The sequence below is a fragment of the Furipterus horrens genome, unplaced genomic scaffold (assembly GCF_987537825.1).
Source record: "Furipterus horrens unplaced genomic scaffold, mFurHor1.1.pri manual_scaffold_10, whole genome shotgun sequence".
In the NCBI taxonomy this organism is placed as follows: domain Eukaryota; kingdom Metazoa; phylum Chordata; class Mammalia; order Chiroptera; family Furipteridae; genus Furipterus; species Furipterus horrens.
This window is the reverse complement of record NW_028327180.1, coordinates 82,084,535-82,105,410: the sequence shown is the minus strand read 5'-3', so window position 1 is coordinate 82,105,410 and position 20,876 is coordinate 82,084,535. Positions and strand designations below refer to the sequence as shown.

At 51.2% G+C, this 20,876-nt stretch overlaps 2 protein-coding genes across 3 annotated transcripts; one reads left to right on the top strand and one right to left on the bottom strand.

The window, feature by feature from the left end:
- Positions 1–3,069: 3,069 nt before the first annotated feature.
- IL17B (interleukin 17B) lies at positions 3,070–5,185 on the top strand. Its single transcript, XM_090289524.1, has 2 exons — positions 3,070–3,317; positions 4,895–5,185. Exons 1-2 carry the CDS (start codon positions 3,139–3,141, stop codon positions 5,124–5,126), a joined length of 411 nt encoding a protein of 136 aa, XP_090145650.1. The 5' UTR covers positions 3,070–3,138; the 3' UTR covers positions 5,127–5,185.
- A 4,601-nt stretch (positions 5,186–9,786) lies between these two features.
- PCYOX1L (prenylcysteine oxidase 1 like) lies at positions 9,787–19,504 on the bottom strand. 2 transcript variants are annotated; one of them, XM_090288373.1, is made up of 6 exons: positions 19,373–19,504; positions 15,405–15,611; positions 13,869–14,043; positions 13,195–13,430; positions 10,893–11,033; positions 9,787–10,463 (listed from the first exon to the last, which is right to left on the bottom strand). In XM_090288373.1, the coding sequence occupies exons 1-6, from the start codon at positions 19,458–19,460 to the stop codon at positions 9,805–9,807; spliced, it is 1,506 nt and encodes a 501-aa protein (XP_090144499.1). In that variant the 5' UTR covers positions 19,461–19,504; the 3' UTR covers positions 9,787–9,804. The 2 variants fall into 2 exon arrangements, with proteins under 2 accessions (XP_090144499.1, XP_090144500.1); XM_090288374.1 differs by having other exon boundaries at positions 13,195–13,406; positions 19,373–19,503.
- Between the last annotated feature and the right edge of the window lie 1,372 nt (positions 19,505–20,876).

The window sequence follows — 20,876 nt, the reverse complement described above, 5'->3', positions numbered from 1 at the left end:
AGGAAACGGAGGCTGAGAGAGAATCAAAGTCACAGACAGTCCCATGGGGCCAGGTCCCTGGAGTGGAGACCTTCTCTATGCACGCAGGAACAGGACAGCAGGAAGGCCAGAACAACTGGCCACTGCGTCCTCATGGATCTGAGACTTGGCTCGCAGGATAACGTAGATTCAGAAACACATTCCCAGCAGGCCAGAATTGCACAGAAAATATCCCAAGAAAAACAGCCTGGGCTGGTGGATAGAGCCCAGCCACAGCACCAGGGATGGACCCCAGCTCTGTCATCTGTAACTCACTGTGTAATCCAGGACAAGTCCCTTCCTGCTCCAGTCAGCCTCAGTTTCCCCACCTGTGAACTAAGGAGGCGGAACTCTGGTCATCAAGGGCTGTTGAGCTCACCTGAGACTGGCTGAGGCAGGAGTGCCTGAGTCTGTTTCCCTGGGAGCCGGGGCCTGTGTCCTGGTCCTGGCCAGCACGCTCTGAGAACATTTGCTCTCCTGACCAACGGACAGCCCAGCCGTCCCTCCTCTGCCCTCACCCCCTTACCATCCCCAAAGCAAACGAAGCTGATTGTCTTAGCCGGCGCTGTGGGTGCTGGCCGGTCGGCCGGCCGCAGGCCACAGGCGGAGGTGCCACCCGCCAGAGCCCCACCAGACACACAGGGCATTGTCCCTCAGTCAACAGCCCCTGGGCACCTCGGCCGGTTCCTGGCCTGCCCCCACGCCCCTCACCGCCTGCCACTGCGCCAGGCCCAACCAGCTGGGGGCCCAAGGCTCCCAGCCGAGGACGAGCCCACCCACCCCCAGCAGCCCCCTGATGAGCTATAATTGCTTCGCTCCATCCTGTTGCTGCCATTCTCTTGGTGGAGGCATCTGGGGTTCCAGGCGGGCGGCAGCTGCAGGCTGACCGCCTGGCTCGTCGGGATGGACTGGCTGTACAACCTGGTACGTGGCGCTTCCCCACCCCACCCCCACCCCTCTTTAGGGACCGGGTATTTCGGTACTTCTTTCCTATTGATTAATGTCTGCCTCTGTTTGGCTTGGAACCTGCAGAGTTCTCCCTCTGTCCTCTCCCCCAGGACTAGAGAGAAACAGACTGGTCTCACAGACTGCAGCCATGGCCAGTAGCTCCGGCCTCTGAATGCGGCTCGGCCCATCCACACTGGAGCCCTTTCAGGCCAAAGGCATCTGGGGAGATCCTGGCAAACTCAGTTATCGGGGTTTTTCCAAAGAGCCCTTGGGTCCTGAGAGCCAGGCTGTATGACCTTGGGCAAGTCCTTCTGTGCCTCTGTTGCCCATCTGCAACAGGAGGGAAGGGGGACTTCGATTCCATTCTGCGTTTCTCTGAACAAAGAACCAGAGTTTAAGAACAGCAGGTGAGAAACTCAGATGAGAGGAGAAAGCCTATTGTTAGGGAGACAAATTTCTGCACCAGAATCTAGGACCAAAAGGGAAGAAGTTAGTGCCTTGAATCTCTGTCATGGATTTTGCTCCAGGAAATGGCTCTGCCAGGAGGGACTATGCTGGAACTTGTTTCCAAGAGTCAAAACTTGCTGGGTAGCCCAGATAAGTCAAGCACGGGCCATGCAGACTGTGGGGTGAGGAACACAGGGCAGGTATGAGCCTGGTTAGATTCCGGGAAGAGAAGAAATTCCTCCCGAAGGTCCCTTTCATCTGCCCAGTGCTGGCCCTTACCCAAGTCCTGGCCCTTCTGGCCCCGGCTTCCTGAGAAATCTGGGTCCTCTCCTGTGTGAGCCAGAGGCTTTCCTGACACCCCGGGTTCTGAGGGCAGAAGTGTGTGGCAGCGGGTGAGGGTGGATACGAGAGGGAGAAAAGAGGACAAGCGGTGGGACAGGCAGAGGGTCAGGGGGTGCAGGAGGGGAGCACAGGTATCATGGGGTCCAGCAGAGATCCTTGGCCTCCACCTGCCCTCTTCCCAACTTCCTCTCACACCCCCAACCCCACTCTAGTTTAGCCTCAGTGTTTCCTTTCAGCAAAGCTCTTAACCACCTTAAATCTCCTCTCACACTGTTTCCCATCTGCCTCCTTCTTATTCTTCAAACTTTGCCTGAAATGCTTGCACCTCAGAAAGGCTCTGCGGGACCCCTACACTACCAGCTGGTGAGGCGGGTGGCCCTGTTCTTCTCTAACCACGCACTGTAGAGGCCCAGCGTCGCTCTTGTCCCTAGTGAGATTTAGTGTTTGTTTTCTCTTTCCCCATCTGTTCTTTCTCCCAGATTGTAAGCGGCAGAGGGCAGGGATGGCAACAGCCATTCTGTCACTCAGACACGGGGGATAAGACAGTGCGTGGAAAGTGACGCAATGCCTGCCCCCATGGAGCCTGTGCAGAGCAGGGGACAGACATATAAAAGAAACACATATACAGACTGTAAGACTGGAGTCACACGAGCGAGGGGCATGTGGTCTTGAGAGCCCAGGAAGGCCTGCCAAGGCAGCCTTAAGGAAGGGGCACTGGAGAGGTGAGAAGCATTTAGAAGGTGAGGAGAGGCAGGACTGCCGGTAGCAGCCTGTGCCAGGTCCCTGTGGCAGGAAGGAGCATGGAGAGAGGCAGGGATTGAGGGGAGGCCAGAGGCTGAAGCCTGGGTGTGAAAGGAAGCTCGGGCCCGGGAAAGTGACTTCGTTAGAGCTGCATTTCAGACAGCTGTTCTGGGCAGTGAGGATAGCGGTGCAGACAGAGAGAAGTGGATGGGTGGGGAGATGTTTATTTCAAGGGAGAAAAAAGAAGACTTTATTTACACATAATAATATTTAGGGACGATCCATGTTTGGAGCCAACCTTTTCATCAATTCAAATGGGTGTGGAGATTATTAAAAGGTGATGCAATGAGTGTGATGCATAAAAGTGTTGGTACACGTGTGTAATGGGCTGGTGAGACCAGGACAGGGCACGGCACGTAAGAGTCACCCCCATGAGGCTTCTCCTCTTCCCTCTCCCCTCTCTGGGCACTGCTTCTTGGCCCATAGGAAGTCCTGCCTCTCTCACCTTTGACCTGTGACCTTCCTCCTCAGCTGTTTCTTCTCACCATCTCTACCTTCCTGGGACTCGGCCAGCCCAGGAACCCCAAAAGCAAGAGGAAGGGGCAAGGGCGGCCTGGGCCCCTGGCCCCCGGGCCTCATCAGATGCCACTGGACCTGGTATCGCGGGCGAAGCCGTATGCCCGCATGGAGGAATATGAGAGAAACCTTGGAGAGATGGTGGCCCAGCTGAGGAACAGCTCCGAGCCAGTGAGGAGGAAGTGTGAGGTCAACCTGCAGCTGTGGCTGTCCAACAAGAGGAGCCTCTCACCGTGGGGCTACAGGTAGGCCAGGTTGGGTAGCTGTGGGTGAGCTGTGTTGCGTGTTGAGGGTCACAGGGGGAAGAGACAACACCTTGCCCACTGTCCCTGTCATTGTAGAAGTTAAGACCTTGGGTGCAGAGGCCCGGATGCTTGGGGATGGAATCCTGGTTCTGCATCTTACTTGCTGTGTGGCTTTGGGCAAGTTGCTTAGCCTCTCTGGAAAGAGATATCGGTGCAGAGCACTGTTGTTATTGTTCTCTAAGTCCCTGCTGAAGTGCCTGCAAAGCTTTCCCTGAATGTTGCTTTCTCCAGCTTGGGGTGTTTTGTACGGACTTGTCAGTTACTACACTTCCAGGTGGCCTTGAGTTGACTGTGTCCACATCTGTCTCATGCTAGACTAGGACCCTCCCAATGCCTGCATTAGAATCGGCTATGGATTCTAATGCTCCACCCAGTTAAAACCTCCAGGGCGGAGGCCCAGAAAGTAAGATTTTATGCATCTCCTCATGATTGGGATGCACAGCTAGGTTTGGGAATGCCCCTAGATGACAGGGATGGGGTCTTACCTTGGTTTGTAGCTCCACATCCTAGCACAACACCAAGCACACAGAAGGGGCCACATGCATATGTGTTGAATGAATAATGAAGAAATAGACTAACCCTGAAGGGTCCTCACCCACAAACCCATGCTACACAACTGATGTCCTGAGAATCCAGAATAACATGTTCAATAGAACTTTCCATGATGATGTAAATTCCAACTAGCCTCATGTGGCCAGTGGCTGCCGTATCTGGAGTGTGGCAATAGGAAGGGTCCATAAAGATCCTTCAGAGCTGGGCCTCTTACTACTTTACTGTGTCCTTGACTTTCTTGGGGAGCTTATAAAAATGCAGGTTCTGATTCAAGAGGTTGGAGAGGATGAGATTCCACATTTCTAACAAGTTCCTAGGTGATCCTGATATTACAGGCCCACAAGTCAAGTTCACTCCCCACCTTTAGCAGATGAGGAAACTGAGGCACAGTGAAGGCAAGGGCACAGATCAAGTCCCTATACTCTCAGTTGTAGGAGGGAACTCCGTGTTGTATATCAGTGAGCACCTAATGTCGAGGACAGACTCATTCACATGGTGGGTGTGTGAAAAATATTTGTTGCATGAATAGAAACCAAGTCAGAATAGATACCAGGTCTCCGGACTCCTCTTCCAGTGGGAATTAGGCATAAATGTCCTATGTTACTTCCCATGGATTCAGTTTCTCAAGACTATAAACAAGGGGGAGGGGGTGGGGGAGACAGAGGGGCCTTAGCTTTTTTGCGACCCCTCAGCACCATGTAGTATTAGGATAGGGATCTTGCTTAGTGAACGAAGAAAATTGGGTGACTGCCTAGAGACCTTGAACCTGGATAACCTTGGGGCACCTGACTTGCCCTCCAAGATTCCTTTTCTCACCTGCAACAGGGAATTGATTACTGCCTTTCCTATGGCAAAGCACAATCTTGCTGTGGGAATAAAAACCTGGGCTTAGGAAAAGCAGAGTCATGGGGGTGTGGGCTCCAATTTGCTCCCTCAGCCCTACGTTCTCTCCTGCCTTCCTACAGCATCAACCACGACCCTAGCCGCATCCCTGCGGACCTGCCAGAGGCGCGGTGCCTGTGTCTGGGCTGCGTGAACCCCTTCACCATGCAGGAGGACCGCAGCATGGTGAGCGTGCCCGTGTTCAGCCAGGTGCCCGTGCGTCGCCGCCTCTGCCCACTGCCGCCGCGCACCGGGCCCTGCCGCCAGCGCGCAGTCATGGAGACCATTGCTGTGGGCTGCACCTGCATCTTCTGATCCACCCAGGCCCAGAGCCCGTGGGCAGCTGGAGGCCGTCCTTCCTGCACACTATACCATGCAAGTCCAAAGAAAAGTAAATGCTGTCTCTCTAAAGCAAGACCATGGGTTTGCTCTTTGTGGCTCTTGAAGCCAAAACTGGGGTGGGGGTAGGAGGTTCCTGGGAGGTAGATTTCAGATCAATATGAAGGAGGATTTTCCATCACTCAGAGTCCTCCAACACTGAAATAAGTTATTAAAAAAAAAATTACTGCATTCACTTCTACCATTTCGGACAGTCACATACTTCCTTTAATTTGGGTTTACTGTATAAGCCGTATTTCAGCCATGCTGTTGGAGCTTGGTTGGCATAAACCTATGCAGAAGTGACCAAGCATTAACTCTCCCGGTTAAGGCCAGGACCATTGCAAACAATCTCTTTGGAAGCAGTGAACTCCCCATTTCTGGAAGGGTCCAGCTAACACTGAGCCTCTCAAGAATATCGTGGAGCAGATTCCTGCTCTGGGTGGAATAAGGTCTCTTTCAACTCAGATTCTCTGTAGGTCAGCATTGGACTAGAGAAATGCCTCTGGGTTGCCAAAGGGCAGGTGTTTCTAACCTGGGCCAGCGAGCCAGCCCCTGAAATTTTCACATGGGAATGCATTTGGGGTGGGGGGGCTGGGGATCTCTGGCTTTGAACAAACACTTGAGTCAAGAAGTATCAACATAGATCATTCTTTCATCCAGCCTTATCCACAAGGGGATCTGCTTAGACGGTTTGCTGACATCAGCAGTTCTCAAACTTTAGACAGCACCAGAATCACCCAGAGGGCTCGTTAGAACACAGATTGCTGGGCCCCCCACGAAGGGATCCAGACTCAGTAGGTTTCGAGGTGGGGGCTGGATTCGCCTTTCTGATGCAGCGTTTCCTGATGCTGCTCTCGAGACCACACTTGGAGAAGCACTGGCTTATATCAAGACACTTTACTGATCAAAAAGGCAGTGTGGATTGATTTGTCCTAAAGCTTCTCCTGTCTCCTTGCCCCCTAGATGCTAATTCCCACCCACCCATCAGCTCCTTGCAATTCAATCCTTCCCCTGCTCTCCTGGCCCCTGCAACAAATCCTAAATCAGCTGCTCTTAGATCTAAAAATACCATCCCTCCCCTAGGACAGCTGAGGGGCTCAGCTATTTTCCGAGGGTAAGAATAGCTGGCACGTTAGAGTTAATTTCAATAAGAGGGCCATCAGCCAGTATAGAAATACTTGGCTGCTCTAGCTTCAATGCTTAAAGCAGCTTTAGCTCTGAAGGTATTAAGGCTCTATAATTCCTGAAAGGGCACTCGTTAGGTATGTGTCTGTCTGGGGTGGTAAGTAACTTACCTTTTTTGGTATTGTTCTAGAGTGGATACTGGTTAAAATTACCCCAGGAAGCTTCGGCCTGGCTCCAGACACATGGAAAATAGATTTCTTGTGCCAGCCCAAGCTGATGCCTTCAGCAGCCGTGTCTCCTCCCTGGGGGTTGCTTGTCTCTGAGGCCACCACAGCCTGCTCTTCAGGCCTTAAGACTTGAGCTGCACATGAAGGCCTTTTTGTGGGGAGGGGGTGAGGGAAGATTTGAGCGGCAGGAAGGTTGCTCTAGTCCTGGGAGGAGGCCCCCAGGAGGGTGTCCTGGGGCATGGGGATTGGGTAGGGAAACTCCTCACCTGGTGGGACTCCAGCCAGAGCATCAGACACACAGAGATCTGCAGTAAGCGCCAGTGAGTTTATTAGTTTTATATGGATGTTGTCTTTTCCTCTTCCCGGGCTTCGATTTTCTCATCTGTGAAATGGGCGGATGAGTTTTAGGTCTCTCCAGGGCCTTTTGCAGAGCTTGGTCTCCTGAGCCTGGGCTGGCAGCTGGGCCTTCCCAGTCCCCTGATTCGAAGGCAGCAGCAGAGAGCTCAGCCCTTTGGAAAACAGATCTACACTATGCCCCTAACCTCCTTTGGTGCGAGTTCAAATGTGTTTCAGGTTTTCCACTCTCTAGGGAGAATCCCCCACTCTGTACGAACAGGGGCCTCATCTGCCAGTTTCAGTGGTGTGTCCCCAGCACCGAGCACACTGACACGTGCAAAGTAGGGGTGCAGGGCTCGGTGAATGAATGAATGCATGCATTTGCACACAGAGGCCTCAAGGGGAGCCCAAGACCTGTCCTTAGCTCCCTCTGTTGCTCCTTCAAATGTGGGTCAGGTGCAAGGCATTCCTTCCTCCCACCGTTCCTCACCCACCCCCAACTCTACCCTCTACAGCTTTCTTCCTGAAAGAGCTGAAATCCTGCTCGAGTCACCTGCTCGAGGGGCAAAGTCCCTTGGAGGCGTTTGTGTATTAAGCTGCCCCCAGGACTACTAAGAATGTGTGGCCTCTTTCCTGTTTTGTGTGGCAGATTGCAGGGCTCTGTCTGTCTTTGCAAATGCTCTCTTCGCCCAGAGGGCTGTGGATCCTTGGGGGCTTCTGCCCTGGCCTGAAGGCTAGAGTGGGCCTGGGGTCAAAGGCTTCCTGTTGGTTCTCATACTCCCTTCTGCTACCTTCAGGACCCTCTGCCCTTTTCTTGCAGGTGGGAAGGGGGCGAGACCCAGCTCTCAGGTTTGGGCTTGGGGAAGCAGGCAGCGTGGGCATTTTGGCCCGGGTTGGTTCTGAGCTGTTCAGGCCTGTCTATCCAGGCAAAAGAAGTTTCTGAAGAAGCAGCCAGCTAGCTCCCCTGCAGTCAGACTGTGGCAGGGAGCCAAAGTGCCAGCTTTGGGATCAAATGTAAGTGCCCTGGTTTGTTTCTTTGGTGCTGATCCTTAGGGATGCAAGAGAGGGGTGGTTATTAGGAGCAGTTTGGTATTGGTCTTGGTCCTCTGGCCCAGTACTAATGCTCATCAGTTACACCATGATAGCCCAGGGCATCTTCATTTTAAAAACGAACCATGAAAAGATGCCATTACACATTGATTGCACTGGACTTGAGAGGAACAAGAGGGCACAGCCCCATTTTACCTGTGGTTGACGTTGTCCTTCTCTCTACCGCCTTTTCAACCCTTCCAATCCTATAGTTTGGATGAGATCACCTCTGCTCCAGGGGTGGGGCCTGATTGTTCTAAGCCAATCAGATAAATCTCATCCCTGGTCCCAGCTGAGTCTTAAGCCAATCCGCATGTGGCATTCACTTGGCCACAGTAATTGGTTCCGCAGGGCCCCAACTGGCCCAGAGCCCAGACTGTGGTTCAGAGGTCGTGGGAGAAGACCCTCTTGCCCTGGGAGCTGTTGACAGCCATCCTTGACCATGAGAGAAGTTAATGGTGCTGGCATTGCACAGCGCCCTGAGCCTGAACTGTTATGATAACCAATAAAACCCTTTTGTTGCTTAAGCCAGTCTGAGTTTGGTTTTCTACTACGTCAACCAAAAGTGCCTTACTTATGTGTCAACTTCATAATTCCTGTAATAACCAAGGTCATGTTTCTCCCACTTTAAAGGCACCATCTCTTTCACGATCACTGCTGTATCTTGGCACAGAATTCATGTAATTTTAAGGAGAAGCTCCAGATTTAAGCTTTGTTCTATGAATTCATCAAGAAACCCTGGGCAAGTTATTTCATCATTTGGGGTTTTTATCTCCATGTCTTCAAAAGAAAAAGGGAAGTTAGCTGGATGACCTCTGGGGTTGTTCCTATCAGGAAAGCCACAATATCAGTGTCCTTTGGCAATGTGTGTCCTTCTGGGCCCAACCCCAGAGCCGAATGTAGCAGGTTTGGGTGGGACTTGGGCATCTGAATCAGGTTAACCTCTGAACTCCTTCCCAACACCTTTTCTTTCCTTGCGCTGCTGGGGTCAAGGTTTGGGGGTCAGGTATGACTGCCCTCCACCATCTGGGGACTTGTCTCCTTGCAAGACACATCAGTGTTACACTTCTCATCCCGTGCATAAGGGACAGAATGGTCAAGTCCTCCAAGTGCCAAGGAAATTTTCCTCTTCCAATGGCCTGGTATGTTTCCTATTTCCCACTGGTTGCCAGGAAGCTCGGAACTATGCTGACAGCCCCACTGGGCTAACCATCTCTTCCTTGGGTCCCGCCAACAGCCATCTCCCCCAATGTGTGGTGTTCACTGAGAGGTTTGGATGGTGTCTAATCATTTCTTAACTGGGTACTCCCATCCAACAAGCCCTCAGGAAATAGGAGCTATTATCATGCCTTCCGTTTTCTGATTTTCCCTTCTACTTATTTGTAACGTGTCATCTGGTTCCACACATCATTGATGGTGTAGCCACAGGTACGTTTTGGGACTAGGCAATGAAAAACAATAAAGAAACTGGATTCAGAGTTCTCTGCTTTATATTTCCTCCCATCATTATCCCTGTCTCCTAGTTAGAAAACCAAGTCCGAAGCAGCTGGAGAAGATGGATTTTTATTTCTTCTTTTTAAAAAAATAAATAAACGAAACACTGGTTTGAATTTCCTTCCTTTCTCTTACTCTCTTCCTTTCTCTTACTCTCTCCCTTGGAACGACCACTCAGAGAATCCTTAAGAGAGAGGCAGAGAGCAGGCCACCTGGACCCACACTGGTGAGAGAAGACAGTAGACGCAGGAGGGCTCAGTAGGAGGCTTGGCAGGCGAGTGTGGCTGGCGCAGCCTTGGCCGCTGAGAGCATGGTCTGTTCCCAGGCTCGCGCCAGAGCCCTCACAGTTCAGTCTTCACTTTGTGCATCAAATCCTTTTGGTCAATCTTGTCTAGGTCCTGGTACCAGCGGTTGTAAGCCAGCAGGGCCACGTTCTTGGCAGCTACGGCCATGACCTCCACAGAGCTGGCCGCCCACTCCAGGGCATTGAGGTGGAAGAGCTGGTCGTGGAGTGCGAAGCGCGGGAGGGAGGTGCGGGCGCCGTGGCCGGGGTGGGCCTGCCACTCGGCTGTCTGCACTGAGTAATAGGAGCGGAAGAGGGTCTTCAGCTGGGACCGAAGGAGGGGCTTGGGGGACTGGACTCGCCAAACGGCTGCCTCCTGAGGCTGCTTCCGCCGGAAGCCGGTCGAGATGTTGACGGGACAGACGTTGTCCAGGGCCCAGAAGAAGGTGGGGAAATCTGTGGTAAGGATGTTGGCGAAGGGGAAAAGCTTAGGGTCGGGGAAACCGAAGTAGGAAGAGTTGAGGTAACCGTGGACCAAGGAGACAACGGTGGACCGGAAAGAGTCCTGGAGGACGTCGAGGGGTGGGTCGAAGCCTTCAAAGGTGATGGTGCTGCTGTTGTCTAGGTGCAGGGGGGTGGCGATGACCACGATGTCGTAGAAGTCGAAGCCAGTGCCCGCCTCATTCTCATACTCCACGAGGTACAAGGGTTTCCCTTCTGGAAGAGGGCACAAAAGTCAACTTATTTCTTGGCTTCTACCCACTGATCTCCCATCTGGGGCCCAGCATGGAGGGTTTGAGGTCCTGGGTGCAGCTGGGCTTTCCCGATGGTGGGTCCTCATCTTTCTCTCCTGCTGTGGCTGCAGGGTGAGCACTGGGCTGGGAGTCAGGAGACTCAAGCTCTGGCTCTGCTTTTGCTGCTGACTGTGGCTCAAAATCCTTGGTGGTCAAATGAATAGATATAGATTAATACAAATCTGTTTTCTGGCACTGACATTTGAATTGGGACAACAGTGCCCTCTGGTGTCACTTGGCAGTGCTGGGGCTTCCCAATGGTTTTTTGGAATCTTTACAGACTGGGGTTTAGGGAGAGAAGAGGTCACTGTCTAGGAAAGGAGTGGCCATGCCCCCTGCTCCATCCACTCACCTGTATGCTGCAGGGTCACGGAGGTCACTGTGGCATGAATCACGTTGGCCTTGGAGAGCTTCAGTAGACCGGAACAAACCAGCTTGTTGCCTCCCTCCACAGACCACAGAGTGCCCTGGGCCCCAGCTAGTGCCATTGCTCCTGGACAAAGGGGAAAGGGAGTTGGTGGGTTCTCAGAATCACTGGACAGGGGGCCTGGGGAATCTACCACCATACTACCTGGGCCTCCCTCTCAGGCCAATACTCCTCCCAAACATGGGCACAGAGAGACAACACACACAAAAATAAATACAACAAATTTATAATGCTATGAAATGAAAACACTATGCTCAATGCAAGAGCCAGTTACAGAAGAACACAGATTGTATGATTCTATTTATAGAGACTATCCAGAGTGGGCCAATCCATAGAAACGCGGCAGATTTGCGGTCGCCTATGACTGGAGGGCTGGGGGTACTAGAGAGCTAAAGCTAAAGGCATAAGGTTACTTTCAGGGGCAACAAAAATGTTCTAAATTGTGGTGATGGATGTACAACTGTGAATATACTCAAAAGCACTCAAGTGTACACTGTAAATGGGTAAATGGTATAACATGTGAATTATATCTTGAAGGATACACACAAAATGTTAAAGAGTGAACAGGGAAGCCCCATGAGGGTACATCTGGAGGGATCTGAGGGCTGGGGAAGAGCTAGAGGAACAGTATCCTTTCCTTTCATTTATTCAACAGTAATGGGCTGAGTGCCTACAACGGTCTGTCCAGGCACTGTTCTAAGTGTTAGGGAAACATTAGTAAACAGAGACAGAGATTCCTGCCCTCAGGAAGCATACATTCTAGTGGGAGATAAAATAAGTAAATGCAATAGTCTGCAGGGTAGAGGGCCTGGGACTGCTCGGGCCAAGAGGAGGGGGTGAGGTATAATTTAAAACTGGGAGGTAGAGTAGCGTCAGTGAAGAGGTAGCTTCTACACAAAGACATGATGGGGAAAAGAGTTTACCATGACTGTAACTCAGGGAAGAATGTTCCAGGCAGAGGGAAGGCCACACAAAAGCCCTAAGGTGGGGATGAGGCCAGAGTGGCTGGACTGGGGTAAGCGAGTGAGGGTGAGGTGGTGGGGCCTAGACCATGGAGAGCCTTGCAGGCCACTGAAAGGGCTTTGGGTTTCTCTTGAAGGAAAGAGCGAGCCCTTATGGAGTTTCACATGCAGGCCTGCCATGATCTCTTTTGTTTTCAAAGGCTCATTCAGCAGATGCGTTGAGAAGAGCCTGTAGGGGGCGGTGTGGACCTGGTGGGAGACTGGCAGTAAGTAATCCAGGTGAGGGACGTTGGTGGTTTAGACCAGGGAGGAAGCAGTGGTGGGAAACGGTCAGATTCCGGATATATGCGGAAGTAAAGCAGGTGGGATTTCTTGACATACCACATGAAGAATGTGACAGAAAGAAATGAGTCAAGGTTTTGGCTGGAACAACTGAAAGGAGTTACTACCAACTGAGTGGGGAGGGACAGGCCTGCAGGGAAAGGTCAGGAGCTCAGGTTTAGATGTGCTGAGTCTGAGAAGCCCATTAAACCCTCCCAGTGGAGACAAAGAGGTGGCAGCTGACACATGAAACTGCAGTTCTGGAGAGAGGTCCAGGTGGGAGGTCATGTTTAGGAGGCAAGTGGGTGGAATTTAATGCCTTGAGATGGGCTGAGGTCACCAAGGGAGCATGAAAAGAGGACAAAGGACTGAGCCTGGGCCCTTCCATGCTATGAAGCTGGTAGAAGAAAAGGGTCCAGCCAAGCAGGCTGGGAGAGGCCAGTGACTGCCTATGCAATTTCTTGGCCTTAAATGCCCCAGCCCCCTGTCCTCCCACCACCCCAGCAAGGCCCAGAACGGTCACCACGCTTTGGGGAAGATATGCCCCAATGGCTCTCCCAGGTAGATTTACTTGTGAGCCTTCTTGTGGCCTGTGCTGGAGGACAGTGGGTTGTGCACATGCCCATTGGCCCCCGTCATGAGCTGGGAAGATAAGGTGGGCTAATAGATGAATACCCAGGACTCAGAGACCCTCACAAGGTAGTTTCTGAAACTAACCTAGTCAGGAGTAGTAGAAAAACATTAGACCTGTGTGAAGTGGGGTAAATACAATCTCCTGCCAGCTTGGAGGACCGATGCCAGAACCAAAGGGGGGTGGGAAAACAGAATGGTCCGGCAACTGTACTGAGTTGGGGAGATGTGAGGTTATTATGGGAATCCCAGCCCCTGCTGGGCCCCGTGGGTCAGGGAAGGGCAGGTGGGCAGGCCAAGGGCCGCAGGCTCACCAGCAAAGGCGGGCATCGCTGCTGACTGGCCATAGCTGGCGCGCAGGACGGCGGAGACGATGTCATCAATAAAGCGCTGTGTGACGCCCACCTGGAGCAGGGACTCAGCCACAGAGCGCTGGGTCATGTTGATGAATCTGGACTCCCCCAGCGAATAGAGTAGCTCCTCCACGCCCGAGAAGGCATAACCGTGTGCCTGGTACTTATAGATCCTGGGAGACACGCGGAGCTGGAGCCTTTGTGCAGAAAGGTCTTTCACCGACCTCCCGCTATTGGGCCACCACACCCAGGAGGCCCAGCAGGGACCCGCCCTCCTCTCCACGTAGAGGTCAGAGAGGAGACTGGTTACATTCCCCCTGGCCTGTTCACTGGCTGTGCTGGGCCTGTCTCACCTAGAGGGACAGTGCAGAGGGACAGGCAAATGCCCGGAATCCCTCTAGACCTGGCTTCACATTGTGGCCCTGCTGAGTGACAGTTGCTAAATCTCTGAGCCACTTCTGACCCTTCTCAGGGCCTGAGTTTACAACCCATGCTTAGTTTACCAGAGGGAAAGTGAATGCTATTGTGACAATCCCGGGGGCTTGCTTGGGACCTGGATTGAAAGGTGCTGGTTTCCTTCCCCACCCCTTTTTCTCTCTCCCTCTGGAAGCCCCTACCTGTCTGCCCAGCCCTACCTCATGAACTTCTCCATGACCTCCTCCACCCACATCTGCAGTCGCAGGAAGCTGATGCCGTAGTGCCACCAGAGGCGGAAGAGGTTCAGCAGGTACCAGTCCGTCTCCTCCAGCACGAAATTCTCCCCGCCAAAGATGGCGCTCCTGCCCACCACCTCTCGCCGGTGTTTCAGCCCTGTGGAGACAAGGGGAAGCCCCTCAGGTCCCCTGCAGAGGGCCGCCCAGGAGAACTAGCAGTGCCTGAAGCTGAAATTTGGGGCCTTCCTGAAGGATGCAGATGGACTGGCTCCATCAAAGGGAATACGAACACTATGGTTTGTTCATCTGTGCAGCTTGTTTATAATAGTAAACACGTACACTGGGGGAGTGTTGGGCCTGGCTAGTCAATAAAGAGATGAAAATTAAAATAATGTTCCATTTTACATTTTTTTCCCCAAAAGGGATACACTCAGCTACAAGTGAAATTCAGATGTCATCCCAAATGTCAGGGGTGGGCAGCTCTGGGATGGCAGCCCTGGGCACCAAGATCACGTGGGAAAAACCACAGCTCCTCGTAACCATCCGCACTCTACAGCGTACACAGCACAGGGCATCTCACTCCATCCTCTCACGGCAGGTGTCAAAGATGTGGAAACTGAGGCTCAGAGGTTATAGGACCTGCCCCCAAGTCACAAGTTTTTGTCTCTTTCCCTCTCATTCCTGTCTCTGAGTCACCAGTAAGTACCTTCCTTCAGCATCCTTCCAGAGAGGTTTTGTGCAAATACTCATAAATGATACATCTGTGAGTCATACCCTGCCCCCACCACATACTATACACTGTTCTGCACCTTATTGTCTTGGAGATTGTCTTATACCCGGACATAAAGGATGTCCTCATCTGGCTGACCAGTCTGTGTACTTACGAGAATAATTTGTTTAATCTCAGGTCCCAGTGCATGGACAGGTAGGATATTTTCAACCTTAGCTGCTATAAAACATTGTTGTGACGAATAACCCTGTGTACTGCCTCTTTGCACACGTGTGAGCGTCACTTCTGAAAAGTGAAATTTCTGTGTCCAACAGTTTACGTATTTGTGGTCTTGACAGATTGTTGCTGCGATTGAATCACAGCTCTCTCACTTATCAGCTGCCTGGCTTTAGCTGAGGAGCCTCAATTTCCTCGGGAGGAGCTATAACACCCATCATGCAGGCTGGTAGGGAGGATTAGAGATAATGTCTACATACGACCTACAAGGATGCCAGGTACCTGGCAAGCACACAGCACGTGCAAGCCACTATGATTAGGATTATTAAGAGGCAGCAGATTAAAAGGGAAAGAAACTAGCCTTTAGCTGTAATCCGGGCTCTGCAACTAACTCACTGTGTAACCTCAGGGAAGTTCCTCCCCCACTCGGGGGTCGGCTGCTCCATCTGTAAAACGAGGAGATTGGGCTATGTGACCTTCTGGCCTTGACCACTGGGGCAATGTGGGAACGGCCTGATGGCTGCTGCCAGCCCTGGAGGCTGGACGATGGAGCCCCGGGACGGTGCACTCACCCAGGAGCTTGACGAAGTCCTGCATGTGCAGGCTCAGGGAGTGGAAGGAGGCGGCCCCGCTCTCATAGTGTTGCTTGTTGACTGAGATGGTGGCCAAGCGGCCACCCACCGTCCCCTTCTCAAACACGTCGATCTGCACCCGAGCGCCAAAATGCTGCTGGAGGAAATGGGTCACTGCAGAGCCGCCGATTCCAGCCCCAATCACGGCTGTCAGCAGGCCCGGGAGGCAGGCAAGGAAAGACAGAGGACGGGCATGAGACTGCGGGTCACACCTACTCGGCCTCCTGGGCCAGTGTGATTCCCAGGCACTTGCAAAGGCTTATAACATCACAAAAAGGCAATCTGCAGCCTAGTTTTTAGTAAACTGTTAATAAAGAGCAAAGGACAATCTGAAAACTGCCATCTGCTGTAACTCTCACTTTGTAAAGAAAGACACCTTTGCAGCAAAAAAGCAGGAAGTTCGAAATTCAGGATGACCATTTAAAGAGAATAAATTACGTTTGACAAAAAAACTACACTTGCCCTATTTTTATTTCACTATGAAGACCTAGTCACTGACAGGTACTGTTAGGTAGGTCAGTGTTTGGAAACCACTTCTTAATCTGAGGGTTGGCAAACTATAGCTCATGGGCCAAATATATGCAGACGCCTGTTTTTGCAAAGTTTTACTGGAACGCAGCCAAACACTTTCTTTAGCTTATTGTATCCGGCTGCGTGCATGTGAGGCAGAGTTGAGTAGTTGTGACAGAGACTGTATGGCCCGCAAAGTCTAAAATATTGACCCTCTGACCCTTTACTAAAGAAGTCAGCCAATCTGTTACCTGACATATCATTTCTACATCTGTGTTTGCCAAACTGGAATGTGCCCTGTGACGGGTTGCTCATTCCATACAGGGCACTTGATTCTGGTGTGGACTCTTGTTACAAAGTTTTAGCTCTTTGAGGTCTTTGTGGACCTTATCATCCACCCTCTTTCCTATTCCTCTTGTCTTCCTGGTATTTGCAAACTTTATTCATATGCCATCAGTATTCTTACTCAAGTCACTGATAAAAAAACCATCTCACTACACAGGGCTGCCAGGTGCTACTGGGAACCACTAGCCAGTAGATACTGATACTAAATAGGACCTGAGAGGACAGTAAAGCAGCTATGAAGTTACTGAACTGGCCTGACACCCTACCCACTGTCTTTGCCCACCATGTATCTGACCCTCTCATCTGACCATCTAGGAACCCTATCCAAAAAGAAAATGAGATAAATCTGGTGTGATTTGTCCTTGCTAGGCCTATGTTGGACCCTAAGACCACCAGCTTCTGTCTGGAGGGCAAAAAAATACAAGGTTCTTGATCATCTGGCCTCTACTCAGTCCATTCCCTGCCCTATCCTTACAATACTCCACCTTTTTATCTGTCTTGGCTTCTTTTGCTGAGTGAGGAGCACGTGACTTTGCTCTTTCAGGCCTGTGCCTTTTACTGCATTGCTTTTTCCAGGAATGCGCTGTTACCCTCTGCCTTGCTGACTCCTACAGCCCTCATGTCATTGCTTGGCTTGCCTGACCACTGACGACAAGTCAGGCATCCCTCCAGCATACTTCTGCATCACACTCTCCTTACCCTTGGCCTGGCCCTGGGCTTGTTCTGCTCAAGTGGTCTGTTTAAGGATTGAGAGCAGGTAACTATGCCCCCAGATCCTGGCAGGCAGTGGTTCATTAAATACTTGTTGTACCTTGAAAAAATGAACCACTTCCTCTTCCTCAGTGTTTATACAAAGCCACTTCCAAGGATGCCATTAACCTTTTTAAAACAGTGCATTCCCCTCCCCTCCATTTGCAACAGCCCCAAATTACCCATTTTCCAGAGAAACAGATATCACAAGGCCTGGAAGCTGCCCAAGGATCATAGGGAAGCAGACTGGCTCACCCAACACCCATGAACTGACGACACCTACCCTCTGGTCTATGGTAAGACGTGCTAGGGCACAAGAAAAATCAAACAGGGCCTCTGTCCGCCTGAGCCCAGGCAGGAGTGGGCAGACAGACTCAGGCACAATCAGCTATGAGAATGTATGACTAAGTGCAATAACAGGGTTCCAGGAGGAATCCTGCGGAGGAAGAAATGAGTTCTGTCCGAGGGTGGGGAGACAAAGGGGAAGAAGCATTTGGTCAGGGCCCTGGAGGAAACCAACTTTGCCTGTGAGCAGAAACATGTTCTCCACAGAGAAAAGAGCGTGAACAGGGCAGCATGTGGAACTATGGGGGACTTAAAGGGTTCAATGTCACACCGAGGTGTTCAGGTTTGAACCTGCAGCAGTGTGAGGGTTATGCCATGCTAACAGGAAGCTCCTCATTCTCATAGTGGGTAGAGTCCAAAGCACCAAGGGTAGACAGAGGCTACCCTCAAAGGGCTGATGACAACTGGGAAGCTACAGGGCAGCCTGGAGTTGCCAAGTGTCTTGCTCTAGATGATCCCTGGGGCTAGGTGGGCAGAGCCAGCCAGAACGAAGCAGGCAGCAAGCTTTGCATTGCCAGAAACAGTAGTGCTGGGAGGAGGCCCTGAGCCTTCCCCAGTGATCAGTGGGGAGTGTCCCGCTCTGTTGTCTATTCCCAAGAGATGAAGGCGTGCCTAGCACTTCCAGACACTGCCTGTCTAACTCTTCCCCATCCTTCAAAGCCTGGCTCAAAATCCAACCTCTCCACGGGGTCTGCTTTGACCACTCTGCCCTCAAAATTCTCTTTCTTATGAAAACCCTAAATTCTCAATCCCAAACTGATTTCTGGCATGCTTCAATTTGTTTTAACCCTTGTGACCCAAGCTGTGGTTTTGTTACCTAAGAAGCCTAAGCACTGCACTGACCCTAATGAGCTTGTGGTGCATCCCTCCCTGCCAAGTGAGGTGCACAGAAGGCAGATGAGTGGAGTAGGGACTCCTCTTTCCCCACACCAGAAGCCCAGCACCTCTGCCTAGCTATGGACATTTTATATGAGGGACATGACAAACTTTGAGTCATGCTGAGTTACAAAGACAACTGTTAAGAAGAAAAAACTGTAAACAAATATGGAATGCTAGTCAATGATATGCATAATGAAGTACTTAGCAAAGTGTCCTGATGCTTGTAATTTATTTTGAAATCCATTAAGATGAATTAATGGATGTCTGATAGGTATGTGATAAGGCAAGTACAGTAGCAGTTTGTTAATGACAGAAACCAGGTAGTGGGTATACAGATGATCACTGCATAATTCTTTCAACTTTGATGTGCCTTTGAAATTTTTCAAAATAAAATATTGAGGAAAAAAAAGCAAAAAAAAAACCAACAAAAAAAACCAACCCACAAATAAAATGCTGTCAAAAACTTCACACTGTCATTTGGCAAATCTACTCCACTAAGGCTGTCTCCTACTCTCGCAAGGCTCTGGCTTAGATGTTACCTCCAGGAAGTCCTCCAGGGCCCTCCCAGAGCTATCAAAGGCTGGGGTGAAGCCCCCTTCCTCTATATCAGGGTACTTACAGCCTTAGCACTAACTTCTAGGTATTGTGCAGTCTTCTGCAGGAACTATGAGCACCGTGCCTACTACAAAGGCCTTCAATAAACCTTTGTGAATGACAATCTCCCAAACTCTGTCTCCTCTGTCATCGGGGCACCTGGCAAAGCGCCAGGTCCATGGCAGATGCTCACTGTTTCTGAATCCTTACATGAGATCAGTGGCTAGTCCTGCTCCAAGCCTCTTTTCCGCCCCAGAGAGCCCTGGACAAATGCTCATGCCACTCTCCGTATCAGCACTTTGCCTACTGTGGTCCCCTTCCTCGCCCAGCCGCAGTCCCTTACCTCTTCTCCACCCAGCTCCTCTCCCGAGGATCCCTCCGTCACCCAGCTGCCTTCCCCATCCCCCACCCAAATGCTGCCGGCTGAGAACCCTTTTCCCGCGCAACCCTCCCCAGCTCAGCACCCCATCGCGTCTTTCCCGCACCGATTTTACTGGGCCGGGCGTCTCCGCCTGTAGCGGCGGCGGCGAGAAGCGCGGCCAGCATGGCGAAGAGGCGGGCAGCACGGGCCATGGCTGGCGACGGGGGCAGCACGCTGGGGCTAGCGTGCTAGCGCGTTGGCTCCGTGCTCACCGCCCCGCCCCGGAGGGCCACTGGCTATCCCACCTCCCAGACTCTCAGCTTACAGCCTCATTGGACGAGTAGCTGTCCCTCTCCAGCACAAGGCCCTTATTAGCTGCAGCTCTCTCCGGGAGGGCTCTGTCATTGGCAGCTTCCCCGTCCCGCCTCCTGTATATGAGCTCCTCATTGGCTGGCTCGTCGCGCTTCGGGACAGGTGTGCACTTTTTGGATGCTCAACATCAGGACCAGGCTGCTGTTGCGGGGAGATTGGTGGAAGAGAAAGAACTGAGGCTTTGAAGCCCTCGGTTCAAGTCCAACCTCTGACAGTTACTAGCTCTGTACCGTTCCTTATCTGTGTCTCATTCAGTTTCTCTGTTCTACCTTTCTAGGTGGTTGTGACAGTCACATGAGGTAAGGAATGTGAAAACAGCTGGCAGTGCCTGCTAGCGCTGGAAAATTGCTGACCAGGTGTTCAGCCAGGGTTACCCCATGCATAGGCTGAAATAGGGTCAGATGCTTCTGAGACTGCTGTTACAATTTATTTGCAGTTTCTACATGCAGTTAATATTTCTGCCTTCTACTTAAAATAGAAGGGCTTTATCCACTCTCGACTCACAGGATAAACGCCCATTTTCACCCTGTAAGAAAACAAATTATTCCGTGTGGCTACTTTGCCACGCTGAAAGACAGGTTTCCTCTAGCAGAAAATAAAGCTGAGGGAGTTTCAGAATAAGTAAAATCAATATTTATTCAGTTAGATTATTGCTAAGAGAAGAAACTGAAGGAATTCAGAGAATAGTAAAAGTGCATATAGGTGGGGTCTAAATCAGCTTTGAGTCTTAATTTAACAGGGCCAAATTGGATTACTAGTAAAGTGGTGATGAACAGGCATTCCTCATAATCTTTTTTTTTTTTTTTTTTTTTTTTTAAGATTTAATGTGTTTTATTGAGTAAAATATTACATTTGTGCCACTTTCCCTTCCCTCTGCTCCCCTCCACCCGGTGGCCCCCTCCCTCCAGTTGTCCCCCCCTTTTAGATTATGTCCATTAGTTGTGCTTACAGTTCCTCCCAACCTCTCTCCGTCTATTCCATTCCCTCCTACCATGATCTCCAATTCCTATATCATCTCCCTCCCTCTCCCCACTCCCCCTCCCTGTTGACCTCCCCCCACTATATTTCCCTTACCCACAGTTCCTTTTCCACTCTCGTTGCCTGTTTCGTTTGCCTTTGTTTCATCTCCCTAGCTTCTGTTTTTTAAACCAGTCCCTTTAACTTCTCATATAACAGTGGTTTGGATCTAATGAACTCTTTCAGTTTTATTTTGTCCTGGAAACACTTTCTCTGTCCTTCTATTCTGAATGACAGTT